Genomic DNA, 13,013 nt, shown 5'->3' on the forward strand with positions numbered 1-13,013 from the left:
TCAGCCAAAGTGCTCTTCCAACAGTCACTAGCCAATCCCTCTCCAATGCCAGAGATACAGCTTAATGGTGTAACATTAGAAAATTCAAGGTGCTGGTGTTGGCCTACAAAGCCCTAAACGGTTCTGGCCCAAAATACCTGTCTGACCGCATCTCGGCCTATGAGCCCACGAGGACTTTGAGATCGTCCGGGGAGGCCCTTCTCTCGATCCCGCCTGCCTCACAGGCTCACCTGGCGGGGACGAGGGACAGGGCCTTCTCGGTGGTGGCCCCCCGGCTGTGGAACACCCTCCCTGTGGACATCAGATTGGCGCCCTCTCTTATGACATTCCACAAGAGATTAAAGACGTGGTTGTTTGAGAAGGCGTTTGAGTAAGTGCTGTAACAATTGGCAATGGCGACTTGAACGGAACATGGATAACGAGACTTGGATTGTGATTCAATGATGAAGGTCGCGAATGATTTAGTGTAATTGTATTATAGATAGTGATGTTGTTTATTGTTGTTGTCATATTGCTTATGTTGAAATTGTCCTGATTTTATATGTTGTACACCGCCGTGAGTCGTCCTAGGGCTGAGAACGGCGGTCTACAAGTGCAGTAAATAAATAATAATAATAAATAATAAATAAATGTCGATTATTTCTGCTACCTGGAGAACAAGCCCTATGAGGAGTGGCTTAAAGAGCTGGGAAAGTTTAGCCTGAAGAAGGCTGAGAGGAGATAAGATAGCCATGTATAAATATGTGAGAGGAAGTCACAGGGAGGAGGGAGCAAGCTTGTTTTCTGCTGCCCTGGAGACGGAACAATGGCTTCAAACTACAAGAAAGGAGATTTCATCTGAACATGAGGAAGAACTTTCTGACTGTGAGAGTCGTTCAGCAGTGGAACTCTCTGCCCCGGAGTGTGGTGGAGGCTCCTTCTTTGGAAGCGTTTAAACAGGCTGGATGGCCATCTGTCAGGGGTGATTTGAATGCAATATTCCTGCTTCTTGGCAGGGGGTTGGACTGGATGGCCCATGAGGTCTCTTCCAACTCTAGGATTCTATGATTCTTCCTCCCAATTTGGTGTTGTCTGCAAGTGTGATGATCCCGCCTTCTAGCCATTCATCTAAGTCATTAATCAAGATGCTGATTAGGACTAGAACCAGGACAGAACAATGGCACGCCACTCCTCACTTCTTTCCAGGATGAAGAGGAAGATGGAGGAGAATTGCCCTCTGGGTTCGTTCACATAACTAATTACAGATCCATCTAATTGTAGTTTTGCCTAGTCCACACTGGAGTAGTTTCCATGCCAGATGGGCATGAGGGACCTTGTTGAAGGAAGGCCTTCCTGAAATCCAGATACGCTTCATCCATGGTGCTCCCTGCATCTACACAGCTTGTAACGCTACCGAAAAAAGAGATCAGATTAGTCTGGCATGACTTGTTTTTGATACATCCATGTTGACATGATGAAAACGAACCACGCTTTTCGAATCAGCATTCCTCTCTAATCTCAAGCTACTGAAAAATCCCACTCAATGGGAACTTTGTTGTTGTTGTTCATTCATTCAGTCATTTACGACTCTTCGTGACTTCATGGACCAGTCCACGCCAGAGCTCCCTGTCGGCCGTCACCACCCCCAGCTCCTTCAAGGTCAATCCAGTCACTTCAAGGATACCATCCATCCTTTTTCCCTTGGTTGGACCCTCTTCCTTTTTCCTTCCATTTTCCCTAGCATCATTGTCTTCTCTAAGCTTTCCTTTCTTCTCATGATGTGGCCAAAGTACTCCATCTTTGCCTCTACTATTCTTCCCTCCAATGAGCAGTCAGGCTTTATTTCTTGACATATGGACTGGTTGGATCTTCTCGCAGTCCAAGGCACTCTCAGCACTTTCCTCCAACACCATAACTCAAAAGCATCTCTCTTCCTTCGCTCAGCCTTCCCTATGGTCCAGCTCTCACATCCGTAGGTGACTACAGGGAATACCATGGCTTTGACTAGGCAATGGATCTTGGTTGCCAGTGTGATCTCTCTGCTCTTCACTATTTTCTCGAGAGTGGTCATTGCTCTCCTCCCAAGAAGGAAGCGTCTCCTGATTTCCTGGCTGCAGTCTGTGTCTGCAGTAATCTTTGCACCTAGAAATACAAAGTCTGTCACGGCCTCCACATTTTCTCCCTCTATTTTCCAGTTGTCAATCATTCTTGTTGCCATAATCTTGATTTTTTGTGATGTTTAGCTGCAACCCAGCTTTTGCGCTTTCTTCTTTCACCTTGGTTAGAAGACTCCTAAGCTCCTCCTCGCTTTCGGCCATCAAAGTGGTATCATCTGCATATCTAAGGTTGTTAATGTTTCTTCCAACAATTTTCACCCCAGCCTTGCATTTGTCAAGCCCTGCACATCACATTATGTGTTCTGCATACAAGTTGAATAGGTTGGGTGAGAGTAGACAACCCTGCCATACGCATTTCCCAATCTTGAACCAGTCTGTTGTTCCATGGTCAGTTCTTACTGTTGCTTCTTGGTCCTTGTACAGATTCCTCAGGAGAGAGATGAGGTGATTTAGTATGCCCATACCACCTAGAACTTGCCACAGTTTATTATGATCCATAGAATCAAAGGCTTTAGAATCTATGTATATAATAAAAGTCAGTGTTTGTATGCGGAGGAAGGACGGGAAGTATATATGGCAGTGTTCTGATTGGCTGCCACTGTGGTACTATTTGCATGTCGTCTCTGATTGGCCACCAGAACATTCCAAGCTAGCAGAGGGAAAAGGAAAGGGGCCTGAGGCTGTCAGGAATGGTTGGAGTTGAAGTCCAAAACACTTTGTGTCCCCCAAAAATGACAGAACAAGATCAAACCTGGCACACAACAACCCCCCCCCCCTTCGCAAGACCCACTCAACAACCTGGTGCATTTTGAGGGAGGATGGACCATGGATGACGGGACTTGCAGTACTTTAACTCACTTCCTTAGAGGACTGTGGCCTACACCAAGGACGGATCAGGACCAAACTTGGCACACAGAGGCCCAATGGCCCACTTTACAACCTGGTGCGGTTTAGGGCAGGATGGGCCACGAATGATGGGATTTGCAGTACCTTCACCCAATTCACTTCCCACAGAACACTGTAGCACCTACAAATCACAGTCCAGGTCCAAACTTGGCACACAGAGTGCTCATGACCCACTCTACATCCTGATACAGTTCTAAGGGGATGGACCGTGGATGATGGGACTTACAGTACCTTTACTCACTTACTGAAACCACTGCGACCCTCATCAATGACTGATCAAGACCAAACTTGACACACAGAGCCCCCATGACCGACTCTATATCCTGCTGCAGTTTGGAGGAGGGTGGAACATGGATGATAGGACTTCAAGTACCTTCACTCACTACCTGAAAACAATGCAACTGTCATCCAGTGACCAATAAAGACCAAACTTGGCAAACAGAACCTCCATTACCCACTTTCTCTAATAATTCGGGCAGCGCCGGGTCATAGAATCAAAGAGTTGGAAGAGACCTGATGGGCCATCCAGTCCAACCCCCTGCCAAGAAGCAGGAATATTGCATTCAAATCACCCCTGACAGATGGCCATCCAGCCTCTGTTTAAATGCTTCCAAAAGAGGGTCCCCAATATGGCAGTGTAGACACATCTAATCCAGTTGAAAAATTAAACCAAGATTGAACTCGGTCCTCTTTGGCGCCCCTAGCGGCCTCGGGGGGAATGGCACTTGCGGATGGAGGAGGAGACATCCGCGGCTGTCAATCATCCTCAGAAGGCCACCGCCCCTTTCCTTTCCCTTTTTTCATTTATGCAAATCGCGGCACCATCGTCAGCCAATGGCGGACGGCCTCGAGGAAGTGCGTCACGTGCTTCGCTGCCCGGAGAAGGAGGAGAAGCTTGTTTATCACCTTCAGCACATCGCCCCGCCCCTTTCTTTTTCCCTCCCACCTTTTTGTAAATATATGCAAATCCAGGCACAACCGTCGGCCAATGGGTTGGCGCGTTTTCCTCTTGCCAGAGAAAGAGGAGGAGAGAAGACATCCTCGGCTTGTCAATCAAGGCTAGCCGGAGCCACATCGCTCCGCCCCTTTGCTTTTTTTTTCTGTCCTCTATGCAAATCGCGGCACAATCGCCAGCCAATGGGACGACGCGTTTCCCACTTCCCAGAGAAGGAGGAGGAGACAATCTGGGCTTGTCAATCAATCCCTCTTAGAAGGCCAACCAGAGCCACATAGCTCCGCCCCTTTGTTTTTTTTACTCCCTTATGCAAATCGCCAGCCAATGGGTGGGCGCGTTCCCCGCTTTCCGAAGAAGGAGGAGGAAACAATCTGGCCTTGTCAATCAATCCCCCTTAGAAGGCCAGCCAGAGCCACATAGCTCCGCCCCTTTGCTTTCTCCTCCTCTTATGCAAATCGCGGCACAATCCCCAACCAATAGGTTGGCTCGTTTCCCACTTTCCGAAGAAGGAGGAGGAGACAATCTCGGCTTGTCAATCAATCCCCCTTAGAAGGCCAGCCAGAGCCAAATAGCTCCGCCCCTTTGCTAAGAGGGGGGAACCTCTTATGTAGCTCCGCCCCTTTGCTTCCCCCCCCTTATGCATATCGCCAGCCAATGGGTGGGCGCGTTTCCCACTTTCCGAAGAAGAAGGAGGAGGAGACAATCTCGGCTTGTCAATTAATCCCCTTTAGAAGGCCAGCCAGAGCCACATAGCTCCGCCCCTTTGGTTTTTTTCTCCATTATGCAAATCGCCAGCCAATGGATGGGCGCGTTTCTTGCTTTCTGGAGGAAGAGGAGACAATCTGGGCTTGTCAATCAATCCCCTTTTAGAAGGCCAGCCAGAGCCACATAGCTCCGCCCCTTTGCTAAGAGGGGGAATCTCTTATGTAGCTCCGCCCCTTTGCTTCCCCCCCTCTTATGCAAATCGCCAGCCAATGGGTGGGCGCGTTTCCCACTTTCCTAAGAAGAAGGAGGAGGAGACAGACAATCTCGGCTTGTCAATCAATCCCCCTTAGGAGGCCAGCCACAGCCACATAGCTCCGCCCCTTTGCTTACCCCCCTTCTTATGCAAATCGCGGCAGAGTCGCTAACCAATAGGTTGGCGCTTTTCCCACTTTCCGAAGAAGGAGGAGGAGACAATCTCGGCTTGTCAATCAATCCCACTTAGAAGGCCAGCGGGAGCCACATAGCTCCGCCCCTTTGCTTCCCCCCCCCCTTATGCAAATCGCCAGCCAATAGGTTGGCGCGTTTCCCGCTTCCCGAAGAAGGAGGAGGAGACTATCTCGGCTTGTCAATCAACCTCCCTTCGAAGGCCAGCCCCGCCCCTTCGCTTTTTCCCCTTCCCCTTATGCAAATCGCGGCCCAACCTCCAGCCAATGGCGTGCGGAGGAAGGGGAAGGCGTGGCCTGGGCTGCATTGGAGAGGAAGCCGAGTGCGGGCGCCTCTCAGTGCGAGCGCGGCGGCGGGAGGGAGCGGGCGGTGGGCAGCGGGCAGCGAGGCGGGCGCTGCGGGTTGGCGAGGCAGGCGAGGCTCCCCTTGGGCCCGGGCCGGACCATGCCGATCCTCCTCTTCCTCATAGATACGTCGGCCTCCATGAACCAGCGCGCCTACCTGGGCACCAGCTACCTGGATATCGCCAAGGGCGCCGTCGAGCTCTTCATGAAGGTGGGGCCTAGGCGCTGCCCACACTCCCACACGTCTATACATACATACATATACATCCTCCGTGCCTGTGTTTCCCTCCCATTAAACGCCGCTCTCTTCCGCCTCTCCCCTTCTCTCCCTCTGTCTCCGCAGCTGAGGGCGCGGGACCCGGCCAGCCGCGGCGACAGGTACATGCTGGTCACCTTCGACGAGGCGCCCTTTTGCATCAAGGTAAGTCTTGGAGAGCGGGGAGGCGGCTAGGCCTCGAGCCTCCATCTGGGCTTGGCTTCCGTACAAGATGTCAGCCGCCGTGCTGGTGGTTTTTTTCGAAGATGGCGGCGGACATTTTGCTTTTGTATGGAGAGAGAGCGAGAGAGAGAGGGAGGCTGAGATGGAGGGAGGGGGGAGGAGGAGGGAGGAGAAGCCGCTCGCGGCCTCCACGCGGCGCCTCCCTCTCGCGAGAACCGGCCCCTAGCAAGATCTCGCGAGATGTCAAAGCCAAGGCCTAGCTCTCTCTTAGGCGCCTCTCGCGTATTGAGAATATCCTTTTTTTTGGTGGTCCTTTCCCTTCACCTCCCTTTATATAGGAGAATCATAGAATCAAAGAGTTGGAAGGGACCTCATCCAGTCCAACCCCATTCTGCCAGAAAGCAGGAGTATTGCATTCAAATCACCCCTGACAGATGGCCATCCAGCCTCTGTTTAAAAGGTTCCAAAGAAGGAGTCTCCACCACACTCCAGGGCAGAGAGTTCCACTGCTGAACGGCTCTCACAGTCAGGAAGTTCTTCCTCATGTTCAGATGGAATCTCCTCTCTTGGGAGCGTCTGGAGGGAAACTCACTACCTCTGAGGATGCTTGCCATAGATGCAGGCGAAACGTCAGGAGAAATGCCTCTAGAACATGGCCCCATAGCCCGAAAAAACCTACAAGAACCTAGTGAAGGGAAACAGTTAGTAAAAGATGACCCATCTGGAATTCTTGCTATAGAATCCTAGAGTTGGAAGAGACCTCCTGGGCCATCCAGTCCAACCCCATTCTGCCAAGAAGCAGGAATATTGCATTCAAATCACCCCTGACAGATGGCCATCCAGCCTCTGCTTAAAAGCCTCCAAAGAAGGAGCCTCCACCACACTCCGGGGCAGAGAGTTCCACTGCTGAACGGCTCTCACAGTCAGGAAGTTCTTCCTCATGTTCAGATGGAATCTCCTCTCTTGGGAGCGTCTGAAGGGAAACTCACTACCTCTGAGGATGCTTGCCATAGATGCAGGCGAAACGTCAGGAGAAATGCCTCTAGAACATGGCCCTATAGCCCGAAAAAACCTACAAGAACCTAGTGAAGGGAAACAGTTAGTAAAAGATGACCCATCTGGAATTCTTGCTATAGAATCCTAGAGTTGGAAGAGACCTCCTTGGCCATCCAGTCCAGCCCCATTCTGCCCAGAAGCAGGAATATTGCATTCTAATCACCCCTGCCAGATGGCCATCCAGCCTCTGTTCAAAAGCTTCCAAAGAAGGAGCCTCCACCACACTCCAGGGCAGAGAGTTCCACTGCTGAACGGCTCTCACAGTCAGGAAGTTCTTCCTCATGTTCAGGTGGAATCTCCTCTCTTGTAGTTTGAATCCATCGCGTCCTAGTCTCCAGGGAAGCTCCTTCCTCCCTGTGGCTTCCTCTCACATATTTATACATGGCTATCATATCTCCTCTCAGCCTTCTCTTCTTCAGGCTAAACATGCCCAGCTCCATAAGCCGCTCCTCATAGGGCTTGTTCTCCAGACCTTTTATCATTTTAGTTGCTCTCCTCTGGACACATTCCAGCTTGTCAATATCTCTCTTGAATTATGGTGCCCAGAACTGGACACAATATTATTTATTTATTTATTTGCGATATTTATATGCCGCCCTTCTCACCCTGAAGGGGACTCAGAGCGGCTTACAAGGTATATATACATACAATATATTATTAGCATAGTACAATGTCAGTTTTAAGTATTGCTGTATTGTACTATGATCAGTTATACTGTAGTATTATTAGTAATATTACATGTAATATAAATGTAATATTAAATGTAATATTACATGTAATATTCCAGGTGTGGTCTAACCAATGCAGAATAGAGGGGTAGCATTACTTCTCTAGATCTAGACACTAGGCTCCTATTGATGCAGGCCAAAATCCCATTGGCTTTTTTTGCCGCCACATCACATTGTTGGCTCATGTTTAACTTGTCCACGAGGACTACAAGATCTTTTTCACACGTACTGCTCTCGAGCCAGGCATCGTCCCCCATTCTGTATCTTTGCATTTCGTTTTTCCTGCCTAAGTGGAGTATCTTGCATTTGTCACTGTTGAACTTCATTTTGTTAGTTTTGGCCAATCATCTCTCTAATCTGTCGAGATCGTTTTGAATCCTGCTCCTGTCCTCTGGAGTATTGGCTCTCCCTCCCAATTTGGTGTTGTCTGCAAACTTGATGATCCTGCCTTCTAACCCTTCATCTAAGTCTCCACTTAAGAAAATAATAGTGTGTGAGAGGTAGAGAATGAGAATCAAGGTTTCCATGAGAAAGGAGACTGTTTTAGGCCAGGTCGGCACAGCCTGTGTCCCTCCAGGTGTTTCAGCTCCCAAAAATCTTGACTATTGAACAAGTTAGCAATAGGGGCTTCTGGGAGTTGCAGGCCCAAACACCATAGGTTGTGCAGGCCGGGTTTAGGCCAAGGACTTGGATGGGTGATTGGTTGGGTTTTTAAATCATTTCCTCTTTTCCAGTTAACCTGCAAACAAAGAGCATTCTGAACCCCACCAACAGTGGAATTGAACCAAAGTTGGCACACAGAACTCCCATGACAAACAGAAAATACTGGAAGGGTTTGGTGGCCATTGACCTTGAGTTTGGGAGTTGTAGTTCGCACTGTGGGCTCAAACAATTAATATTATTATTAAACTTTATTTGTACCCCGCTAGCATCTCCCGCAGGATTCGATGGAGCTTACACAGGCCGAGGCCTCAACAACACAACATAACAATACAATCTAAGCAAATCAAACTATTAAAACAGAATAAAGCAAAGTAAACAACAGGCACAATACATTAAAACACAATAAAACTGGGCCGGGCCAAAAGGTGGGTACAAGGATTAAAAAGTGCTGATGTGACAGGAGGTGTATATAGGGCTTCTAAGGCAAGTGCGATGTGCGGTGTGCGACAATCATTGGTTCTGGTAAAGTGCTTATGGGACTTGGTAGTGGAGATTTCCTAATCTGGAAAGGCGCATCGGAAGAGCCAGGTCTTCAAGTTCTTTCTGAAGACAGCCAATGTGGGGCCTGTCTAAGGTCTTTGGGGAGGGTGTTCCAGAGTTGGGGGGCCACCACGGAAAAGGCCCTGTCCCGCGTCCCCACCAAGCGCGCTTGCGACGCCGGTGGGATCATGAGCAGGGAGTCTCCAGATGACCGAAGTGAACGCGTGGGTTCGTACATGGAAATGCGGTCACGCAGGTAGGCTGGTCCCAAACCGTTCAGGGCTTTGTAGGTAAGCACCTGCACCTTAAATTGAGCTCGGAATATAAACGGCAGCCAGTGGAGTTCCTTGAAAGGAGGGTTGACCTCTCTCTGTATGGGGCCCCAGTTAGCATCCTGGCTGCTGATTGTTGGACCAGTTGGAGCTTCCGAGCCGTCTTCAAGGGCAGCCCCATGTAGAGCGCATTGCAGTAATCCAATCTGGAGGTGACCAAGGCATGGACCACTCTGGCCAGATCCGCCTTCGCGAGGTACGGTCGCAGTTGGCGCAATGATGGATCTGGACCAAACTTGGCACGGATACTCCATATGTCCAAATGTGAAAACTGATGGGGTTTGGGGAAAATAGACTTTGACATTTGGGAGTTGTACTTGCTGGGATTTATAGTTCACCTACAATCAAGGAGCGTTCTGAACCCCACCAATGATAGAATTGGGACAAAGTTCCCACACAGAACCCTCATGACCAACAGAAAATGCTGTGTTTTCTGATGGTCTTTGGCGACCCCCCTGACACACCTTCGTGACCCCCCTAGGGGTCCTGACCCCCAGATTGAGAAACACTGTCTTAATAATAATAATACTTTATTTGTACCCTGCTACCATCTCCCCAAGGGACTCGGCGCGGCTTACATGAGGCCGAGCCCAAATATAACAATACAAGCAATAAAACAACAATACGAGCAATTACAATAATAATAAAAAAAACAGACAATAAAATATACAGCATTATCAATAAGACAACACACAATTAAAAACAGTGGGAAGGCCAAATGTAAAATTAAAATCGGAAGTAATGCTGGGACATAGATGAAAAGGTGATAGTGGTGTTTGTGGAAGGGCATACGAGCAGACCTAAAGAAATGTAAAGTGCTTTGGAGGACAAAGTGCTAGGCGGGTCCCAAACCGTTCAGGGCTTTGTAGGTAAGAACCTGCACCTTGAATTGCGTCCGGTAAATAAATGGCAGCCAGTGGAGCTCCTTGAACAGGTGCGTCGACCGCTCCCTGTAAGGAGCCCCAGTTAACAACCTGGCTGTCGGCCGTTGGATCATCTGAATTTTCCGGGCTGTTTTCAAGGGCAGCCCCACGCAGATTGCATTGCAGTAATCCAGTCTAGAAGTGACTAAGGCGTCTAGGTGACTAATGTGGGAAGGCTTCTTTTCTAGCTTCTCCCTGTTTATCTCAACTTTCGGAGGGAATGGTCTGTTGGGTGGAGACAGAAGGTGCCTTGGATGGGAGTTCCTTAGCTAAATGAGAAACAAGGCTTCAAATGCTATCTTTTGAAGGGAGAGGCCATTGATCCGGTCAAGGGTAGAGTGAAAGGATCATGGTATCTTTCTGGGGCGGCTCTCTGGGATGGGTCTCGGGGGCACGGTTTTGTCGTGGCTTCGGTCCTTCCTGGAGGGTCGATCCCAGTTGGTGAAGCTGGGAGACGCCTGCTCGGATCCCTGGCCCTTGACCTGTGGGGTCCCGCAAGGCTCTATTCTGTCTCCCATGCTTTTCAACATCTACATGAAACGGCTGGGAGAGGTCATCCGGAGTTTTGGAGTTAGGTGCCACCTCTACGCAGATGACACACAACTCTACTACTCATTTCCACCCAATTCCAAGGAGGCCTCTCGGGTGCTGGACGAGTGCCTGGCCGCTGTGTCTATCTGGATGATTAGGAACAGGCTGAAGATCAATCCCGACAAGACAGAGGTCCTCCTGGTCGATCGTAAACCTGACCGGGGTATAGGGTAGCAACCTGTGTTGGACGGGGTTGCACTCCCCCTGAAACCACAGGTCCGCAGCTTGGGAGTCCTCCTGGACTCATCGCTCACGCTTGAGGCTCAGGCGGTGTCCGGGAGGGCTTTGGCACAGTTGAGACTCGTGTGCCAACTGCGACCGTACCTCGCGAAGGCGGATCTGGCCGGGGTGGTCCATGCCTTGGTCACCTCTAGATTGGATTACTGTAATGCGCTCTACGTGGGGCTGCCCTTGAAAACGGCTCGGAAATTCCAACTTGTCCAACGAGCGGCGGCCAGGATGTTAACTGGTGCTCCCTACAGAGAGAGGTCAACCCTCCTGTTCAAGGAGCTCCACTGGCTACCGTTTATTTTCCAAGCCCAATTTACAGTGCAGGTGCTTACCTACAAAGCCCTGAACGGTTTGGGACCAGCCTACCTGCGTGATCGCATCTCCATCTACGAACCCACGCGCTCACTACGCTCATCTGGAGAGGCCCTGCTCGTGATCCCGCCTGCGTCGCAAGCACGCTTGGTGGGGACACGAGACAGGGCCTTTTCCCTGGTGGCTCCCCGTCTCTGGAACACTCTCCCCAAAGATCTTAGACAGGCCCCCACATTGGCAGGCTTCAGAAAGAACTTGAAGACCTGGCTGTTCTGATGTGCCTTTCCCGATTAGAAAATCTCCAATACCAAGTCCCAGAAGCACTTTATTAGAATTAAGATTACTGCACACTGCACTTGCCTTATAACCCCTACATATCACCTGTCACATCAGCACTTTTTGATCCTGTACCCTTTACTCTGGCCCGGCCTAGTTTTATCTTGTGTGATGTACTGTTTATTGCCTATGGTTTCGTTGTTTTAATATTGCTTTAATTGTTTTAATTTGCTTTAAGTGTATTGTTGTGTTCTGTATTGAGGCCTCGGCCTTTGTAAGCCACATCGAGTCCTTCGGGAGATGCTAGCGGGGTACAAATAAAGTTTAATAATAATAATAATTAAAAGTGGCTGCATTTATGCGTCCAGTCTTCAGTTTTCCAGAACACCCTTACTTTGTTTTTAGTTTAAATAAAAAGGGGCGCTGAAAGGATTGTTGGATTTTTATATATATATTTTTTGCTACCTCAGGCTGGCAGAACTCTACTCTTGTAAAGAAAACCAAAAATACAGTCAGTGTGTGTCCAGAAAGATACATGCACACATGGCTAGAATTCGAAGACTTAGCCATCTTAGTCTGGAATATTTTAGTGTGCCTGGAACGATCCTCCACCTTGTGCAACTGTGAAGCAGAACAGACAACTCTGCATCTGTATGCTTGTCCGCAATGTCCTGCCTCATGTACAGAGGAAGAATTGTTTGAGACTACAGACAGTGCGGTTGCTGTTGCCTGTTTTTGGTCAAAAGATATTTAGCTGCTTGTGGTCCTTCTATTTTTATCAGTTTTTATACTAATTTATGCAAGGCTTTTGACACAAAATAAATAAGTCTGCAAAGAGGTCTTGTCGCAATTCAGAGGAAGTAGACTGAGTGTGTGACAGTTTTTCATGCAACCCCTTTCAATATTGCAATACCTCTGAGTGTAGAAACACATGGAAGATGAACATCCCTTATCCAAAATACTTGCGGCTGGAAGTAGTTATATTTATATCTTTGAAATAGGGCGCATGTTTAAACACAGAACTTATTTACGTTTAGATGCATCCTATACACGTAGTCCAAAGGTAAATGTATACACAATATTTTTTACAAATTAGAACAATTGTGCATGAAACAACTTTGTGAACATTGAATGATCAGGAAACAAAGGTGTTACTGTATCAGCCCTCATTTAGAATCTAGAGTCCTAGGTAAGTGATACTCTACCTATATACCCATACTGATCTGGTCACAGTGGTCCACGCTCTTGTTACATCCTGAATAGATTACTGCAACGTACTCTACGTGGGGTTGCCTTTGAAGACTGTTCGGAAACTTCAATTAGTCCAACGGGCGGCGGCCAGATTACTCACTGGAGCGTAATACAGGGAACATACCACCCCTCTGTTATGTCAGCTTCACTGGCTGCCGATCCAGTTCCGAGCACAATTCAAAGTGCTGGTTTTGACCTACAAAACCCTATATGGCTCCGGA

The 13,013-nt window shown here is 48.9% G+C and overlaps 1 protein-coding gene across 4 annotated transcripts in view; it reads left to right on the plus strand.

Annotated features, from left to right (window-relative positions):
* Positions 1–5,446: 5,446 nt before the first annotated feature.
* LOC132762857 (integrator complex subunit 6-like) overlaps positions 5,447–13,013 on the plus strand; it is a 66,488-nt gene continuing 58,921 nt past the window's right edge. For 3 of the 4 annotated variants that reach the window (XR_009630217.2, XR_009630218.2, XM_060756054.2), the window contains exons 1-2: positions 5,448–5,661; positions 5,794–5,871. Coding sequence is in view for 2 of the 4 variants with exons in the window: in XM_060756054.2 (XP_060612037.2) it covers positions 5,551–5,661; positions 5,794–5,871 (189 nt within the window). In the remaining 2 variants the exon portion in view is untranslated. Of the gene's footprint in view, positions 5,662–5,793; positions 5,872–13,013 lie in introns of all 4 variants that reach the window. The other variant, XM_060756055.2, reaches the window with a different exon arrangement.

Source organism: Anolis sagrei, chromosome 10, assembly GCF_037176765.1.
Source record: "Anolis sagrei isolate rAnoSag1 chromosome 10, rAnoSag1.mat, whole genome shotgun sequence".
Lineage (NCBI taxonomy): Eukaryota > Metazoa > Chordata > Lepidosauria > Squamata > Dactyloidae > Anolis > Anolis sagrei.